The sequence below is a fragment of the Mastigoproctus giganteus genome, chromosome 1, assembly GCF_048544385.1.
Source record: "Mastigoproctus giganteus isolate SK-2022 chromosome 1, ASM4854438v1, whole genome shotgun sequence".
In the NCBI taxonomy this organism is placed as follows: domain Eukaryota; kingdom Metazoa; phylum Arthropoda; class Arachnida; order Uropygi; family Thelyphonidae; genus Mastigoproctus; species Mastigoproctus giganteus.
The window spans coordinates 105,874,140-105,895,338 of NC_143575.1; the positions used below are offsets into that span (position 1 = coordinate 105,874,140).

The window sequence follows — 21,199 nt, forward strand, 5'->3', positions numbered from 1 at the left end:
CATCATCAATATCATTTATAAATACAGAAAACAATAATGGACCCAATACTGAACCCTGAGGGACTCCACTAATAACATTAGTCCACGATGAGCAGTGTCCATTGATTACCACTCTCTGTCTTCTTCCCCTCAACCACCCCTTTATCCATAGCAGCAATTTGCCTCCAATGCCACACTGCTCCAATTTGTGCAGCAGTCTTCCATGTGTAACAGTATCAAAAGCCTTTCTAAGATCTAAGTATATAATATCAAAGTTATTCCCTGCATCCAGTTCTTTTGTGACTGCATCATAGTATCCAATCAAATTGGTCAGGCAAGACTTCCCCTTAACAAAACCATGCTGTGTCTGAGCTATAACTGAAGTCTTGTCTAGATGATCCTGCAGTGCTTCTTTAACCAGTGCCTCCATTAATTTTCCGGGAACAGAAGTTAAATTAACAGGTCTATAATTACTTGTGTCGCCCTTTGATCCTCCTTTGTGAATTGGGGTCACATTTGCACATCTCCAGGCCATGGGTACTTCCCCTGAGTCCAAGGAAGCTCTCATAATTATGGCTAAGGGTTTGCTTACTTCCTTTGCTGCCTCCTTTAATATAACTGGATAGATCCCATCCACCCCAGGTGCCTTTCTTGTATTTATCTTCAACAATTTCTCCTCCACTTTACTCTCAGTTATTACAAGATTCTCTAGCTTACTGCCAGAGTTGAATACACCTCTGGCATTCCCCTCGCTCAATAACTCCTCATGTGTGAATGTCGATGCAAAATATTCATTTAGTTTGTTAGCTACCTGAGCAGGATCATCAACAGTTGACCCATCAATATCAAGTGGACCAATCTGATTCATCCCCTTCCTTCTAGAGTTTACATAAGTAAAGAACTCTTTGCTGTTTTTCTTTGCATCCCTTGCCAAAGATTTCTCTTAATCTGCCTTCGCCTGCCTAACCTCCTTGTAACTTGGTTACAGATCAACTTGTATCTATCATAGGCTTCTGTGTCACGTGTTAATTTGTATGTATCCCATGCAATTTTCTTCTCTGCCATATGTCTCATTAGTTCATCTGACATCCACTTAGGCCTAAACCTTGAACAATATTTCTTAGTTGGGATGTAAAGCCTAGTAGCTTCCATGATAAGTTCTTTGAATGCTTCTCATTTTGAATTTGCTGTTGGTAACATCATCAGTTGGTCTCACTGTATAGAATTTAAATACTGTCTCAGTCCATCGTTGTCGCCTTTACGAAAGCAATAACCCTTCTCTTTACCCCTAATGGTAGTTACCTCTGAGTAAATCCCACTTCAGCACATTGTGATCACTGCCACCTAGTGGTTCATTTACCTGCAGATTCTTAATGCATGAAGAATCACTACTAATAATCAAATCAAGAGTATTACTCCCTCTAGTTGCCTCCTGAACATGCTGATGTAGAAAACAATCATCCCATAAATCCACAAAAGCCTTGCTAGTGTGTGAGTGACCAGCCCCCAAATTCCAGTCAATATCTGGGAAATTAAAATCGCCCATTATAAGACTCTGATTTACTGGCCCACTCTATTTCCCTGTACAGTTTCTTATTATACTCATCAGAGTCATTAGGCCTATAGCACACTCGTACTCTCAATTTTGATCTCCCAATGCTTATGTTACACCAAACTGACATGTTTTGAGAAGACAGTTTGATTAATGGAAGTAATATGGAATTCCAGCAGTGTTTTTGAAATGTTAAAAAAAAAAAAAAAAAATTATGATTAACTGCCTATAATATATTTTCCCAATCAGAACGGCCCACAGATCAAACTCCATTCTTATATTTACTCAATGCATACAGTAAACATGAGAAGAAAAAATAATGTTTCTGGAGAAACAAAACAGCATACATTGTCCAGTCAAAACATTACAATCCTACCTAATAACAGGCATCTCCTCCTCTTTCTGCCAGTACTATCACCACATGACAAGACAGACTCTATAAGGACCCTTAATACTGCAGGAAGTGCATTGTACCATGTCACTAGGATCGCATTCTGTAGATCTTCAACATTCCATGGTGATGGATCCAAACATCAGATCTATAGATCCACATAATCCCAAAGATGTTCTATGAAACTCATATTCAGCAAATTTGGTGGCCAAGGTAACATCTGAAAGTCACTTTTGTGTTCAGTGACCCACTCTTGAACAATACTAGCAATGTGACAGAGTGCACTGTCCTGCTGGAACAAACCTGTGCCATCCAGAAAGATAGTCACCATAAAGGGGTGTACTTCTTCAGCCACACAATGGATAGGTAGTTTTTAGCATTCAGAATGCAGTCAAGGGTTATGAGGGTTCCAAAAGATTCCCAGGTAAACATCCCTCATACCAAAACACTGCCACCAACTGCCTGTTTCTGTCAGACCAGAAAACTGGAGTGATTAGTCTCTGCAGTTTGTTGCCATACCTCTATCTACATCCACACAGCATAGCAAGAAACTTTTTTCCAGTCATCAGTGGTCCAATGATGTTATTTATATTCAAACTTCAGGCATCACTGACAATACGCATGCTATCCACAATTAGCATTAGCATTAGCATTAGTAGAGGCATTTGATGCAAGAAAGCAAGCTTATGCAGCATCAGCCAAAAAAAAAAAAAAAAAAAAAAAAAGTAACATAAATAAATAAAAATAACCACTTCCACTTCACCCCTCTGTTCGTTCGAAATACCTGTCCAGCTGAGCCTTAAACTTATTTAGGCTATCAACTTCCACGACAAGGGATGGAAGTCTGTTCCACCCACCAACCACCCGCTGGCAATCCGGGAAATATTTTTTGTAATAAGGATAGGTGGACTAGAAACATGATATGTCTGCTGGGAGCAACAATTAATGATGTCACCAACAGACTGTCAGATTTTAATGGGGAGGGAGTGAAGAGAATATTATTATTCATTGGGACTAATGATATTAAGCATACACGATCTGATGATTTGTTAGACAAATATAGGACCATGCTGAAGAAATGCTGCAAGTTAGGTCAGAATGTCTATGTGTCTGCAATTCTACCCAGACATGACAGGAGGGATTATATGCTGAAAGCCTTGTGAATTAACTCAAGACTTGAAGGACTCTGCAAGGCTGTTTGGGGGAAAATTTTATCAGCTTGGCACACACTTTTAGGTAGAAGGAATCTGTTTTGTAGAAACTGGATACAGTTTCTACAAAACAGATTCCTTCTACCTAACAGTTAAACAAAGGTGGTGCAAGAGTTTGCCAGTATCACTGAGGATACCTTAAAGGTTCTGGGAAACTGCAAATTTGGGGGAGGGGGGAAAAAGGTAAAACAGATACACATTTATGTAATAATATTAGTCAAAGAAATGCTTGAACATAGTTCTTATTTGTTACTGCAACAGATCATATTAGCAAGATGTTCTGAGGGCAGAAACATTTCATAGCTAATTCCAGAGAAGCAAGCTTAAATGACATCAAGGAGGTGTGTCAGGGTAGTAAACTATACAAGAACTTAATTGTTTATACAGTGAGGTCAGAAACATAGTCAATAAAGTGCATGAATTTGAACTGCTAGTTAGGACAAGTAACACTGACATAAGAAGGTTTATGGAAATGTGGTGCCACCCTGAAATAGGGATGACTAGTTTCAGTATGTTATCCACAATGTATTTCAGAAGGACAGAGCAGATAGTAGGGGTGGTTGGGTCATGCTTCTTACCAAAAGCAGTCTGAGAATGATGAAAGCTTTCCTTTCAGAAGAGTTGCATACCAGTCTCTGTAGCTGAGTGATCAGGAGCGGGAGTGCAGCAGCACATGCTCTTTAAGTAGACCGGGGGTTCTAGCTCCTGACTGCTAAATAAGGTCGATCTGCCAACCCGCACTGGACCAGTGTGTCAGATTATAGTCCATTTCCCTCAACATGAATTGTTGATGATGCTTCCATCCTGCAGTGGGTTGATAATGGCTACAGTTTAGTTTACTTTACTTTTATAGAATCTGTATGGTCCAAGATAGCTGGAAGCAAAGGTATAATGTGAGTAGGAGTAGTCTACAGACCAAGTGATTGTGAAGATTATGCTGAGAGCCTCTGCAAGCAAATGGAATGGGAAAGTAAGCATGAATGTCTTATTATGGGTGATTTTAAATTGCCTCTAACTGATTGGAGCAAATGGGAAGGAAACTCAACAGGGGGACAAAATTTTAAAATCAACTAGATGATTGTTATTTGTATCACCGCGTCAAGGAAAGTACTAGGGAAAAGAATATTCTAGATCTGATCACCACCCATGAACTTGATGACATAATACGGCTGACAGTACAGGAACCAGTAGCAGGAAGTGATGGAGTTCTACAGTGGACGATGAAAAGAGAGAGAGAGAGAGAGAGAGAGAGAGAGAGAGAGAGAGAGAGAGAGAGAGAGAGGTAGCAGCAGTTAAAGGCAAAGGAAAGGGTTATAATTTCAGGAAAGGAAATTATGATGACTTAAGGTGCTACATGGCCTCTATTAACTGGGTATATCTCACAGAGAGCGAATACAATTGAATTATGGTATACCTTTAAAACATTAATCACAGAAGCCTTGAATGCATATATACCATTAAAAAAAATACTCCAAGAGGAGGATTCAAAGTTGGATGAATAATGAGTTTGTCAGATTACTAGAACAGAAAAAGACAGCATGGAAATGTTACAGAGCAATGAAAAGTATTGAAGCTTATAACAGCTAAAAACTGATCTTTAATAGTGCCATAGAAAAGGTTAGGCTGGCAAAGGCAGATTATGAGAAATTGCTGGCAAAGAGAGCAAAAGAGTGGGGATAAGGAATTCTTCACATATAAAACTGCAAAGAAGATAAGGACAAAACAAACCAGATTGGACCCTTATGTAATGGACTTGGGATAGTATTAGATAGGCCAGCTGATGCTGCAGATGAACTCAACAGTTACTTTGCATTTATATTTACAGAAGGAAAAACCCTTTATGTCAAAGAGAAATTATGGGAGTGAAGTTGAAAAATGTGTAATCAATGATATTCAAATATCACATGATTATTTATGAAAAAACTTTTGAGTCTGCAAGCTAGTATGGCTCCTGGGATTGTTGGCATATACCCTATAATTTTAATGGCATATACCCTATAACTCCCCCGATGGTATTCTCTACCTTGTCGCGGTGGGGGGGGCTTGTGTGTCCTGATGACCCAGAGAGCCAAGTCGGCAGTAGCTTAGCTACTGGTAGGGCCTCCCAAGCCGGACAGGTCAAAGGGTAGGGGCCAGACTAAGAGAGACACCCCGGCCCTCCAGGTTGGGGGTTGCTGCAACGGGCTAGCTCCTCGTTCAGTGTAAAAAATACACAAATGCTAAAAGACCTACAAGTGAAAATGAAAATGGACTGCACTTTCGGAAAAGGACTCGGCAAACGTAAAAGGACTATGATTTTGGGATGCTGGAATATTCAAGGCCTTTCAACTAAAAGAAACTTTCTTTTGGATGAACTGCACAAATTCAAGTTAGACATCATCATGTTATCAGAGACAAAGAAAAAGGGATGTGGAGAGGAAATAATGGGAGAATACTACCATTTTTGGAGTGGAGTTGATAAGAGTGAAAGAGCAAGAGCAGGAGTTTCTGTTGCTGTTAAAAAGAAATTGAGATACATCAAAAACTGGCAATTTATTAATGAAAGAATGATCTCATTGGAACTGAAAATATACGGGAGAGAAATATGTATTTTGGGAATATATGCCGAGACTAATGACACCGTCGATACCTTGAAGGATGAATTTTGGGAGGATATGAGAGAACTAATAGAAAAAATTCCTAAGAACAAAGAGATATTTCTAATGAGAGATTTCAATGCAAGAGTAGGAACTGAACAAAATAGCAAAGTTATTGGAAGATCTGGAGAGAAAGAGAGGAATGACAATGGAGATAGACTATGCAATCTTTGTGAATAGTTCAACTTGAGAATAAACAACACATTTTTCCAACACAAGGATATCCATAAATATACTTGGTCACAGGAGACAAGACAAATTAGATCAGTTATAGATTACATTATTTCAAAACATTCAGGGACATATGTATTGAAAGATGTCAGAGTTTATAGAGGAGCTGAATGTGGATCTGACCATTTTCTTGTTAAAACACTGAAGTGGAACTGGATTAAGAAAATATGTGTGGACAACCAATAATGCAGGGAAGGAGAAATGCTACAAGTGGATCAATTTAACATTGTCCTACTCCAGGACGACAGCATTAGAAACAACTTCACATCCAAAGAATGGATGCTGAAATTAACATAGAGATAAAAGGTAATACTGAAGAAATCTACGAATATTTAAAAAATACTGTTAAAAAAATAGCTCGTGAAATCCTAGGCAAAAAGAAGAGCCAAGGACCAAAAAAGACCTGGATTACAGAGAAAGTAAGAGCTGCTGTAGAGGAAAAGAAACTTGCATATCAGAAATGGCTGGGTGATAGGAATGATGCATATAGGAACATTTATGTTGAAAAAAAGAAAATAGTCAATCGGGTGGTAGTAAAAGTGAAAAATGAAGAATGGGAAAGGAAGTGCGCAACTATTAATAGCAAATTGGGCTTCAAGCAATAAGCAGAATCGTGGAAGGTCCTTAAAGACTTGAGAAAACAGAATAAACACAATGCTGGTTTGCAATTAATACCTTTGAAAGACTGGACGGAGTACTATGAAGGACTTTTAAAAGAAGACCGGGAAGAGTTCAAAATGATAGAGGATTTTGGTGTAGAAAACTTGGGCTTAAAAGTTTCTGTTAGGGAAGTGGAACTCCTGCTAAAGGAAGGAAGGAATGACAAATCACCTGGACCTGGTGGAGTTTACATGGAACTTCTGAAATATGGAGGAAGAGGAGTGGCTGTTCTGATACTAAAACTGTTAAATAGTATACTGAGAGAAGAAATACCAAAAGAAATGATAACAGGATATATTACATCAATTTATAAGAGGGGCGATCGGAAAAGCTGTTCAAATTACAGAGAAATATGCGTCCTGAACCCGCTATTAAAGATCCTTGGAAAATGGATCAGGAACCATTTAGAAGCCCGAATCTTGCAGATGAGGTATCAGAAAAACAAAGTGGTTTTTCAGCTGGGAGGTCATGTATAGATCATATCTCAACAGTACAACAGATCCTTGAAAAATGCCAATCAAAAGGAAAAAAAATCTTTATGATTTTCATTGACCTTGAAAAGGCATATGACAGTGTTCCAAGAAAACTCTTATGGGAAGCACTGAAAGAGGCAAATATTGATGGACAACTGATTAACATTATTAAGGCAATTTACAGGAATAATAGATGCAGAATTAAAATGGGATCAGCTTTGTCACCTGAATTCCACACTTCAAAAGGCTTATTACAAGGTTGTTGCATGTCACCAACACTTTTCAAAATTTATATTGACATCTGCCTAAGATCCTGGTCAAAAAAATGTAATAAAATGGGATTGCCAATTAATAAGAACACCTATATTCACAATTTACTTTTTGCAGATGATCAGGTGGTATAGCACAAGACTTAGAAGATGCAAAGTATGCATGTCGTCAATTGTTTGAGGAATATAAACAATGGGGTCTAAAAATCAATTTTAGCAAGACTGAAATGTTGTCTTCAGGGCCAGGACACGTTCTAAACATTGCAGGTTTTAAAATCAAACGAGTCGATAAATTCAAATATTTGGGATCAATCTTACAAAGTGATGGATTATCCCAAGCAGAGATCAATAAGAGAATTACAGACGGCAGAAAGGCTATCGTGTTAAACTCTGTTCTGTGGAGCAAAAATATCCTAAATAAAACAAAGAAACTTATATTTCAAATGATTGTACAAAGACTTCTATTGTATGGAGCGGAAACCTGGACATTGAATAGGCGAGTGGAAAACAAATTGCTCTCCACAGAAATGGATTTTTGGAGACGCTCAGCAGGAACTTCTAGAAGAGACAGAAAACAGAATGAAGACACAAGGGAAAAAAATGGAAGTGAAAAAGACCATTATTGACACCATCAAAGAAAAGCATCTAACATGGTATGGACATGTAAAACGGATGCAAGAAAACAGATATCCAAAGGCTATCCTGGAATGGATACCTCCTGGAAGAAGGAGAAGAGGAAGACCTAGGAGGACATGGATGGATGGATGGATGGATGGAGTACAGGAGTGCATGACAGCCTGAGGCTTAACCGACCAAGACACCTTGAACTGCACTTTATGGCAGGAAAAAATTCCTAACAAAAAGTAACTTGTAGGCTGAGGAAACCCATTGTAAATGGAAACTCCTCTTGAAGAAGATATACCCTATAATTTTAATGGCTTGGTTTGGTTTTATTGGCACATTAGCTACTAAGGCTATAATGCGCCAAGACCAGGTCATTTATAAAAAAATTTTAAACTTTCAGTGACCTAATTAGTTAGGTCACTATGTCAAAAGGTATAACAAATATATAAAAGAAAAGTGTAAAAATTTTAAATACGAGTAAAAACCTTTTTTGATTTAAAAAAGCTAAAAACAGCAGACACGTTGTCATTGTCAGATAAAATCTGACTGAGTGTATACGGCTCAGTCAGATGGTTAAAAGCGGTAAAACGGATATTGGTAAAATCTGGACATTCAATTAAAATGTGTCTAATTGATAAAATTGTGCCACAGGACTCACACATAGGAGGGTCATCAGCCCTCAGCAAAAAAGAATGAGTCAAATGACTATGTCCTATGCGGGTCCGGGCAAGAACAACTTCCTCCTTACGATTCCTGCGCAGACTAGACTGCCACGGTTCAATTACAGGCTTTATACGATATAGTTTATTCCCAGTCTGTCCATTCCACAAATCCTGCCATTGGGAATGTATCTTCTGCTGTATTGTTTGCCTGTAGTCTGTATAGGGGACTGACAGGCAGCGATTATTATTGGGGACTGCTGATTTGGCTGCGGTGTCAGCCAAATCATTTCCCCTAATCCCAATGTGGCTGAGAATCCAGCAGAAGTGGATATCATATTCACGTCCAAGGAGGAAGTGAATCTTCTGCTGAATACTAGACAGAACTGGATGAGGATTATATCTTACAGATATTAAAGCCTGTAACACGCTGAGAGAATCGGAATATAAAATGAACCGTTGGTATTGACATTCACTAATGTGATCCAAGGCTAACTCTATAGCATGCAGCTCTGCAGTAAGTATACTGCATTCAGAGGGAATCTGCTCCGATGTAGAGCTGTCTGTAAAGACAGCAGCAGATCCCGCATATGATTCCGACTTCGAGCCGTCTGTGTAAACTGGCGCGAAGTCAGAATGTTCAGCTCGGTGTGCTGAGTAAAGCTGCAGGTAGACCGATGATGGAGTGTCCGACTTTCCCCAATTTCTAAGGGACAAGTCACATGCCGGGACATGAGCATGCCAGGGTGGAAAGGGTTGCTTTGGTGTTTGGGCAACCTTGTGTACCTTGATATTAAGTTCTTTGAGTAGCTCTTGGAGACAAATACCAAAAGGACGATTGGCAGTCTTACGGGTATCGTATAAATTTTCCCATCGTGGCTCAAAAACGAATGGCCACGTAGGATGGTCTGGCAGGGATTTCAGTTTTAAAGCATACTTTAAAGACAACTGCTTACGTAAAAGCGATAACGGTGGTTTGTTTGCTTCGACGTATATGCTCTGGACAGGAGATGTGCGATATGCTCCAGTAGCAATACGTAGGGCCTGATGATGGACGGGGTCCAGCCATCGCAGGACACTGTCTCTGGCTGAGGAATATACCTGGGACCCATAATCTAGTTTGGATCGCACAAGTGCACGGTAAAGCCGAAGAAGGGTACATCGGTCTGCTACCCAAGATGTAGAGGAGAGCGAGCGGAGAATATTAAGCCCACGTGTGCACTTTGTGCGGAGTTGACGAATACGATCCAAAAAGGTCAGTTTTTTATCGAATATGAGTCCCAAGAATTTTTTGTTCGCTGCTACTGGAATAGCATTTTGTCCGAGCCTTAATTCAGGTTCAGGATGAAGATTACGCTTGCGACAAAAGTGTACGCAAACGGTCTTCTCCGGCGAGAACCTGAAGCCATTAGCAAGTGCCCAGGAATTCAGACTATCAATGGCTTTCTGCAGTTGTCTTTCAATAACCCTCATGTTGCACAACTGACAAAAAATGCTAAAGTCATCAACATAGAAGGCACTGTGTACAGTTGGAGGAAGTTGTTCTGTGATAAATTTATTTTGATGGCAAAAAGCGTGACACTTAATACTGATCCTTGTGGTACTCCCTCCTCTTGGCTAAAGGAGCAAGAGAGTGAGGATCCCACACGAACTTGGAACGATCGATTGGCTAAAAAGTTTTGAATAAAAAAGGGCAGATGCCCTCTTAGACCTAGGCTATATAAATCTTTTAAAATGCCAAATCTCCAAGTTGTATCATACGCTTTCTCCATGTCAAAGAACACCGACACCAAGTGTTCGCGTTTTAGGAAAGCATCCCGGATGGATGCTTCCAATCTAATAAGATGGTCCAAAGTGGACCGGTTCCTTCGGAAGCCGCACTGGATATTGGAGAGAAGGTCATTTGTTTCAAGATACCATATTAAACGAGAATTAACCATTCTCTCCAGGATTTTGCACAGACAGCTAGTCAGAGCAATAGAACGATAATTGGTGGTGACTTTTGGATCCTTTCCTGGCTTAGGAAAGGCAAGAACGATTGCCTTTCGCCAGGAGTCCGGAAACTGCCCTTCAATGGAGATTCTGTTATACAGAAGGAGCAGACAATCCATAGATTTTGGTGAAAGATGTTTAATCATTTCATAATGGATGCCATCTGGTCCAACAGCACTTGCTTTGGAAAGAGTGAGGGCTCTTTTCAGTTCCTCTATAGTTGTAGGGATAGAGGCCCTTGGACTTAAAATTAAGTGCTTGTTTTTCCAGTTTATGTTTCAGGACCAGAAACTCTGGGGAGTACAAGGATGTTGCGGAGATGTTAGAGAATGTTTCCCCAAGAGCATTGGCTATTGCAGTTGGATCTGCAATAGCGCATCCATTATAATCTAGGATTGAAGAAGGGTAGGATGTATATTTCCCCTTCATTTTCCGGATTTTATCCCAGACTACCTTAGAGTTGGTAGACTGGTTAATAGATGATGTAAAACGGATCCACGATTCCTTTAGACTCTGACGACGGATGTAGCGTGCTTTGGCTCGTGCACGTTTGAAGGCTATAAGGTTGTTCGTGGTAGGATATCGGCGAAATATCCCCCACGCTTTGTTTTGAGCCTTTTTTGCTGCAGTGCATTGTGAAGTCCACCAAGGTTTGGGAAATGGTGGAAACCGGGCTGATGTTTTTGGGACAGCATTCGCAGCTCTTGGACAGTATTTTCTGTGATGTACTTAACTGCATCATTGATAGGCTCTTGACTGACTGTGCTAAGATCAAAATTTGCCTGATGTTGGAAGGTAGTCCAGTCAGCCTGATCAATCTTCCACCGTGGTAACCTGAAGGGAAGACATGGTCTCCCGCTGTGTAACGAGGTTATCACAGGGAAGTGATCGCTTCCGTATGGATTTTCCTCCACTTCCCAAGTGAGTGAAGGGAGTAGAGAAGGGGAGCAGATAGAGATGGCAGAAAAAGTACGGGTAGGCACGTGGAAGAAGGTGTTTGTTCCAGTATTTAGAAGGGAAAGGTCATTGTCATTTAGCATATGCTCTATGACTCGTCCCCTTCCGTTGATGTTAGCACTACCCCACAGGGTGTTATGTCCATTCATATCCCCGAGAAGTAAGAAAGGGGGAGGCAACTGCGTTAGAAGATCATCAAGGCCTTCCTGGGAGATGTCAGTCCCAGGTGGCAAATAGACAGAGGAGACAGTTAATAAAAATCCCACCGTAAGGCGAATTGCAATAGCTTCTATGCTAGTTGTAATTAGCAAGGGCTGCACTGGAGTCTGGTTACCTACAAGGATAGCCACTCCCCCATGTACAGAGCCATCCGCAATTCTATCCTTACGAAAAATTGTGGTGTTATGCATCGTGGGATCGTCATTTGTCTTTAGATATGTCTCCTGCAAGCAAAAGCAAACTGGCTCGTGCTTTTGCAGGAGGGCCTTGATGTCATCAATATTTCACCAGAATCCACGACAATTCCATTGTAGGAATTTAGCCATTATTTGGCTTGGTGGGTCCATCAGGCGGCTTCCGAGGTGCTGAGGGCTTACTTTTATCAGTCTTGGGTCTATCTTTTTTGGGGAAGAATGGACGCTGTCCCGTGTCCATTTCTTCCTCCGCAAAGAGTTCCAAGACTGAATCTTCGGGTACCTCCTTCTGCTCGACATCCATCTTTTCTTGGGTACTAGGGGGGACTTCCCCTTTTTTATTCTTTTCTTTCATAGTTACCTTTGTTACTTGTGGAGTGTTAGGAGGTACCGACATAGGAGTGGCAGCTGATTGGTCCTTCTGTGCAGGTTTTTGAGAACTTAAAAGATAACGCGCGATGGGAGTGAAAGACTCCTTTGGAGGAATGGTCATGTCCGTCTGAGTTCCGACGGAACATCTCCCTGCTACCTTCTGGGCGTAGGTAGGTTTGTTGATATTCAGGGGTTTGACCGATTTCCTTGCCTCCTGGTATGATATATTTAGCTCTGCCTTCAGCCGTTGAATTTCTTTTTCTTCTTTCCACCTCTGGCATGCTCGTGAATAGGCCGGGTGTTCGCCTTCAGAGTTAATACAGGTGGGTTTTGCGGCTGAACATGCTGTTGTTTCGTGGTCCTTTGCACCGCATCGAGCGCATTGCAAGGACTCCACGGCAGGCCATTTGAGAATGTCCATACTTCTGGCATTTAAAACACCGTAAAGGGTTCGGAACATATGGACGCACTGAACAGTTGATGTATCCAGCTTTAATCTCGTCAGGAGGTTTAGGAGAGTTAAAAGTCAGGATAACGCTCCTGGTTTTAACAATTTTTCCATCCCTTCGCGCAGTGATTCTCTTGATGGCAATGACTCCCTGTGATTTTAATTCGGACCAGATTTCGTCCTCGGTTACGTCGAGAAGGTCCCACTCCGAAATGACACCTCTCGATGAATTGAGTGTTCTGTGTGGTGTCACTGTTATAGGGATTCCTCCGATTGATGTTGTTCGGAGTAGATGTTCTGATTGCCTGTCATTTTTAGTTTCAATTAAAAGGTCTCCAGAACGAAGCCTTTTAACTGATTTGGGTGAACCTGCTAAGCCATCTAACCCTTTTTGAATGAAAAAGGGCGACATTTTACCAATCGGTGTCTCATTGGTAGAATGCATGATTAAGAACCTTGGGACTGGCCCTGATGGTACTTCAGTTCGCTGCCTTTTTTTAGCAATAATGCTATCTGGATCGTTATCTATGTTTTCAGATAGGGACCAGGTTGGGGCCCCTGAAGAAGTAAGTTTATCAGGATTCATATAGTTTTTTAAATTGTTCAGTGCCCGGGCTCCCCACCCACCACGGAGCCCAAAGCGACACCCACTACCCAGCATGCAATAAATGCGCTCGGGAGTGGGAAAGCAGGGCTACCCAGACACTATACCCGCACCGCCGCCAGCCTGAATCCTGTCCCTCGGACCATGAGGGTAGGGGCATGGCATTGACACGGTTGACCCTCGCAGGCGAGCCTACTAGCCGATTGATCCTAGCCGGGCCTTCCAGGACCACCCGTCTTGTCGAAGCAGGGGCCAAAGTGGTGTATTGAAGCTGGGCCCCTCAACCACCAGGATCCCCCTTTCCGAATTTCCACGGGTCGCAGCGCACGGCAAACACGCTGGATTCCATTGATGTAAGCCTGGAACCTGGGCTGTGGGCGTTGGATCCCAGTGATGCTAGTCTGGAAGTCCAGCAGCGTCACTGGGAGGTCCTCTCACCACGTACAGGTGCCCACGTCGAGGGGAATTTTAATGGCAAACGAGAGCATTGAGCAATTAAGGCTAATTATGAGAGCATTGAGCAATTAAGGCTAATTATGAGAGCATCACTGGAGTCAGGAGAGATTCAGTTGGATTGGAAAAGTGCCAATGTAATGCCGATACATAAAGGCAGTTCTAAGAGTGTAGTGGGAAATTGCAGACTGGTCATCCTAACTTCAGTAGTAGGGAAAATCATGGAGGCAATGATCAAGGGTGGAATTCAGGATCATTTAGATAGAAATGGAATTCTGAAAGTTACACAGCATGGTTTTGTAAAGGGAAAATCATGTTTAACAAATCTGGTTAGCTATTTTACAGTCACTCATGGGCTGGATTTAGGGAATAATTTCGGCATTGTTTATTTGGATTTCAACAAAGCATTTGACTCAGTCCCACATGAGCGATTGCTTTATAAGCTGGAACAGGTTGGAATCCCAGGGAAAATCCAAAAGATTGATAGCAGGATGGCTTCGGGGAAGGAAGCAGAGGGTTTTGATAAATGGTTGTTCTAAAGACTGGGTCAATGTACAAAGCGGGGTTACCCAAGGATCAGTATTGAGACTGTTGTTTTTGATTTCTTAAATGATATTGATGAAGGCATAGAGGGCACGACATCTAAATTTGCAGATGCTGTAAAGGTTGGTAGAGTAGAGCTTCTTCGAAGTGACCTAGATAGACTTCAGGGATGGTCAGAAAAAGTGCCAGCTATGCTTTAATTCAGCAAAATACAAGGTCTTATACTTGGGGAACAGTAACTCCAAAATAACTTATACACTTGGTGGAGCCGAACTAAAGTCAGTAATGGAAGAAAGGGACTTGGGAGTTACAATACGGTCAGACATGAAGTTCTTCAAGCATCATAGACAGGTTGCAAGGAAGGCCCATAGTATCCTATCAATGATTTATTGACCATTTGCTAGTAGAGGTGAGGATGTCATAATCCCATTATATAAGGCTATTGTTGGACCACGCTTAGGATACTGTGTTCAAGTGTGAAGACCACACCTAAAAAAAGACATTGCGCTTCTTGAAAGGGTCCAAAGATGAGTAACTCGTCTGGTGAGATCGGCAAAAGGGCATCCATACGAGAAAGACTTTGAACATGTGGGTTGCACAGCTTGGAAACTAGCCACACCTTAAAGGAGACTTAATTGAGGTGTTTAAGGCTGTGAGTGACAAAAGTAAAATGAATGAGGACAAAATTTTCATGGTTATAAATGATTCTAGAACTAGGGGCCATAAATTTAAGTTATGGTGGGAGAAGTTTAGATTGTATTGCATTTAGATTGGTTTTAGTTTAGCCAGCAAATTATAAATTACTGGAATAATTAACCTACATGGTGGTTGAGGCTGACAGTTTGGGAAAATTCAAAAGTCAGCTGGATAGTTATTTATGGGAGGAGGGAAATGTATAGGTTGTCTATTTCCTTTTCTTTTATTATTTATCTGTTTTATTTAATTTTATTATTATTTTACTTTTTTTTTTCTTTTTTTTTTGGTGGTGCAGCATAAGCCTTAAGCTTCCTTGCAACATATGGCCATTACTAATACTAATACCATTTGCATATGACACATGTTTGTGCACGCTGGGTACCAAGACTACTCACACCTGAGCAACAGCATACTCTCACGAAGGTTTGTATGTCATGAGCTGCAACAGATGGTTACTTAAGATGGCGAGGTTCTGCACAAGGTTATAATGGTAGATCAGACATGGTTTCATCATTTTGACTCAGAGAGTAAGCAACAAAGCTCTGTCTGGAAGTTATGTCATTGCCAACACCAAAAAAAGTAAACGATGTGATTTCTGCAAGAAAGGTTATGTTCATCTGTTTTTTTCTGAAATTCAAGGAATGGTTATGACTGTTATGATACCTTACCATAAAACTGTACTGCACACTTTGTGAGATCACATTCGTCATAAACAACCACAACTGCACATAGGTGGGTGGATACTGCACTGAAAATGCAAGACCTCGTATTGCACATACTATTATCAAGTACTTCGGCAGCATTAAATTCAAATATGTTCTTCATCTGGCCTACAGCCCTGACCTCACACCCTGCATTCTCTCCCCCCCCCCAAACTTAAAGAAGCTGTGAGGAATATGTTTCCAGTCATCAGAAGAGGTTGTAAAAACAATCAAGGCAATTTTCAAACACATGTAAAAAAAAAAAGGCTTCCACCACATTTTTGAAGAATGGCAGAAATGTTGGAGTAAGCGCATTTCATCAAATGGGAAGTACTTTGAAAAGGACCATGAAAATATGGATGATTAATAAAGGTATGCTATGAAAAAAAAAATTATGATCATTATCTGTAACTATGAGTTACAGATAATGTACAAACATAACATGCAAGAACGTGCTTTTTAAATAATGCTGGTCTCCAGGTAACTCTCTAATGGGATAAAGAAAACTTAATTAACTTCAATGCCTCATGCCATACCACTGATGCTGTTTGAGAACAGTTCATGGACATGTACAGTGATACCTTGGTTTGCGAGCATAATTTATTCCGGAAACGTGCTCATAATCCAAAGCACTCGTATATCAAAGCGAATTTCCCCATAAGAATTTCCCCATAATAATGGAAACCCAGATGATTTGTTCCAAAACTCAAAAATATTCATATACTGTAAAAATGATTAATACAAAATACATACATACCTTTTTATATTTTTAATATTTAAATTTAATATCCATAAAGCAATTGAATTTATTAATTATTGGGTAGGACGACTTTCACTGTCACTAATGGAATCACTGCTATCTGTTGACTTTTTCTTTTTGTGCGACTTTAACAAGGAACCTATCCAATGACACTTGCTTCTGCCTCCTTTTGAGGATTTCACGGAAATATGACATTGCATTGTCGTTAAACAAATTCATTGCTCGCACTATTACAAAATGAGGAGGCACGCTTGATACACATAAAAAGCTGCATGCGTGTAGCAACTGAATAAACAACACTGTAAAGGTAGAGATACACTATTAACACCTCACACTTTACTAAAGCACATTTCTAGGGGTTACTACCATAAACCGGTTGCATTTCTGGTAGTAGAATCTGTTATAAACTGGTAGTAAACTCAATCTCATTGCATTTGCAATTATACCAATAGCTGGAATTGTGTTGGTTTTTACGTTATTATGGTAAAATGTGTTTCCCCTTCACTGATATTGATTCTGCGTTCGACTGCCATTTCTTGTAAACACAAAGTCAAATCGTGCATAAGCGAATTCGGTTCGTGTTATATAAGATATCGTTCCCGTATTTATAAATCGTGTATGATCGAATTCGTGTAGTGTAAACACGTGTTATACGAGGACTGACTGTACTCGTATTGCAAGACCTCGCTCATTTATCAAGTTAAAATTTATTAAAAATTTTTGCTCGTCTTGCAAAACACTCGCAGACCAAGTTACTCGCAATCCAAAGTACCACTGTATATAGAAAAGTTAGAATGGTTGGCACAGAGTCCAATTTGACTCCTCTAGACCATCTACAAGACAAACTGGAACACCAATGGAGGAGGACCAAATCCACACTTCTTGCATAAGTAGCTGTAATGCAGGAAGAATAGAATTCTATGTCCATCACAGTATTAGTAGTCACAAATGATGCAAGAAAGCAAGCTTACATAGCATCAGCCAAAAAAAATTAAAAAATTACTCACCTCACTCTTCCAACCCCTCCAAGAATCTGTCTAGTCCTTCCTTGAATTTATTCAAACTACACACCTCCACAACAATAAATGTAAGTTTGTTCCAACAATCAACCACCTGCTGGCCGAAGGCAAACTTCCGCACATCTAGCCTGCAGCCATCATTCTTTAATTTGAATTTATGCCCCCCTCTTGTGTAGTCTCAGCAAGAGGAAGAATGCCATCAACATTGAGCTTACCCAATCTATTCAAGGCCTTAAACACCAAATCAAATCTCCTCACTGGTGCCTAGTTGCCAGATGCTGAAATCTGCAGTGCAGAATTGAAGCCTTTCTTGGTAAGAGCACCCTTTTGTTTCCTTCACCAATCTTGCTGCCTTTCTCTGCACTCATTACAGCAGATGTAATAACTTCCTATTACTTGTTGTGGAAAGCCAACATAGGAGGGCACATGTGTCAACAGTGAAAGAGGGTAACATGGCTGAATGAGTGACAGTGACATCAATATGAAACTAACATGTGTTTGGACACTTTTTTGAAGAGTTAAGTATTGTCAATCTGAAGATTTGTAATTTGGTTCCAAACTTCATCCATAGCCACACCTTGTCTTATCATCCTTCACAAACGGAATGAAGGGATTCAACAAATCTATATACATAAGAAAACATTTGGATGATTGTCATTGAAATTAGCAAAGAAATGATTTACACACTATATGTACATGACAAAAATGTGTTAACTGCAACAACTAAATTTAGCAATTTTTAAGAAGTAAAAAAGCATTTTAGTGAAGAAAATTATATCAACTAAGTTTCCAATTATATAAGTTACAGACAATGCATATTATTAACATTATAGGTAATGTTAATAATTTGCACAAACAATTAGTATATATATAAAAAAAAAGCAACTGCAATCAAATATAAAATTTTAATCAGAAGCTTACATTCCAGTCCAAAGATGTAACATCCTTATTGCTGGGGACTTCAGTTCCACCCTTCTGAATACAATGCCTTAAAACTAACTGATTTGGACTAGTACTATTATCATTCATGTTCCATATTCTTGCTGTTGAATCCCCTGATCTACAAATTCAATGTAATTACACTATTTACTGTTAGAGCACATTTTACATTATTTTGAATTATAAATATAATTTAGTTCAGTACCATTACTAATTACAATAATCAAATACTACTACAGAAAAGTATCATTTTGCTCAAATTGGATGTTTGTTTGTTTGTTTGTTTTAGGGCTTTACGGCGCAAGGACAGCAAAGGCCATAATGCGCCTAGCTATGGTGATATTAAGATACATAGTTCTATCTGTATAGATGATATTCAGAATTATATCATGTTGTATAGTTTTATCTGTTTGAGGAAGTCAAATATTTTGGTCACATGTGGTGTGTCTGCTAGTAGGTCAGAAATGCTGAGAGAGGTGTTCGTCGTGGGAAATGAGGTAAACATAGCTTGTCGCTCAGTACTGTACTTGGGACAATCAATAAGTAGATGATGGACAGTGAGCTGGGTGTTACAGTTTGTACACGTTGGTGGATCAGTGGCTGCAAGCAAATAAAGATGTGTTAGGTGCGTGTGGCCTATCCTTAATCGGGCTAGTACAACTTCTTCATGTCGGTTTTCACGTATACTAGATCTCCATGGTTTAAGATCTTTCTTTATGCCAAGTAGCTTATTGTTGACTTGATTCTGCCAGATATGTTGCCATTTTTCAAGGCATCGTTTATTTATAATGTACTTATAGTCAGATGCAGGTGTAGTGAAGGATTGGTCTATAGGATTGGTAGCAGTTTTGGCAGCTAGGTCGGCCTGTTCATTTCCAGGGATTCCAGCGTGACCAGGAATCCAACATAGCAGAACTTGTTGTTTATTCTGGTTTAATTTAGTCAGAGTGTTCCAGATCTGTTTAAGTAAGGGGTTATCATATTTTGTATTGCGTTGTATGGCTTGGATAGCACTAATGGAATCGGTATAAACAACGCTGTGCAGTTTAGTTCTTGAGAGTGTGTAGTTTAAGGCCATGTGGAGTGCACAGAGTTCTGCAGTATAGCTGCTACATTCAATGGGAAGTTTTTTGGACAAAGTGATGTTAGGAAATACTGCTGCTGCACCAACATGGTTGTCTGTTTTAGACCCATCTGTGTAGATTGGTGTGTACTGGCCGTGCTGGGTTCTCAATGCGGCAAACATTTGCAGTATGTTCTGTTGAGATAGGGTGTGTTTTCCCCAGGCTGTCAATGAAAAGTTACACGGTGGTATATAACATGTCCAAGGTGGGACTGTATGAGAAGCAGTGGGCTGTATTTTACTAAAGTCAATTTGCCAATCGGCCTGCAATGCGGAAAGACGTATCCCGGTTGGTGGATTGATTGATGGATACGCTTGGTATAGGTTTACCCATTTAGGAGAGAAAAGTCCGTTCCAAGTGGGATGGTCTGGATGCCCTTTGAGTTTTGCTGCATAGTGTAGTAAAAGCATTTGTCTGCGTAGCTGAAGGGAGGTTTCATGTGCTTCAGCATATAGGCTGTGGACAGGTGATGTACGGTATGCCCCCAGTGCAAGACAAAGAGCACTGTGGTGCACAGGATCAAGCCAGCGTAAAGCGCTTTGTCTAGCAGAGCTATAAACAACAGAACCATAGTCTAGACGTGAACGTATTAGCGCATGGTACAATTGTAATAGTGTGTATCGGTCAGCTCCCCATGTTGTGCCTGATAGAACTCTTAAAATATTTAGCTTTTTTAGACAGGTAATCCTGAGTGTTTTTATATGTTCCAGGAAGGTGAGTTTTTGGTCAAGTATCACACCAAGAAAGCGGACACTAGGGACAACTGGTATGATTTGATTTTCTAGTCGAAGTTCTGGGTGTGGATGTAGATTACGCTTCCTGCAAAAGTGTATACCGACAGTCTTTTGGGTTGAGAGGCGAAACCCGTTGTTTTGGGCCCATTTTGCTATTTTTTTGATTGCACATTGCAGCTGTCGCTCTACCATTCGCATATTAGGCGAATGACAGGCGATACTAAAGTCATCGGCATACAGGGTAGTGGATATTGTTTGTGGCAGGTCCTGTGTTATTGAATTCATTTTTATATTAAAGAGGGTAGCACTTAGCACTGATCCTTGTGGCACTCCTTCCTGTATGAACTTTGAAGATAAGTGATTGTGAAATCGAACTTGGAATGAGCGGTGTTGTAGGAAGTTTCTTATAAACTGTGGTAGGTGTCCGCGTAGTCCCAGATCGTATAGATTTTGCATTATACCATATCTCCAGGCAGTGTCAAACGCTTTTTCTATATCAAATAGGACCATCGCAAGATGCTCTTTGCGTACGAAGGCGTCACGGATGTTTATTTCTGTCTTAATCAAAAGGTCAAGAGTGGATCTACCTTCACGAAAGCCACATTGCACTGGATTCATAAGGTTATTTCGAGCTAGAAACCAGGATAACCGAGCGTTGATCATTTTTTCCATTACCTTGCATATGCAGCTGGTGAGTGCAATAGGTCGATAATGCTGCGGATTTGAAGAATCTTTTCCAGGTTTTGGAAATGCCAAAAC

The 21,199-nt window shown here is 40.3% G+C and overlaps 1 protein-coding gene across 4 annotated transcripts in view; it reads right to left on the reverse strand.

Annotated features, from left to right (window-relative positions):
• The window catches only part of ebi (transducin beta like ebi), a 307,663-nt gene that overhangs the window by 180,258 nt on the left and 106,206 nt on the right, over positions 1-21,199 (reverse strand). For all 4 annotated transcript variants that reach the window (XM_090381672.1, XM_090381699.1, XM_090381689.1 and 1 more), the window contains one exon: positions 18,565-18,703. In XM_090381672.1, coding sequence (XP_090237798.1) covers positions 18,565-18,703 — 139 coding nt within the window. The remainder of the gene's footprint in view (positions 1-18,564; positions 18,704-21,199) is intronic.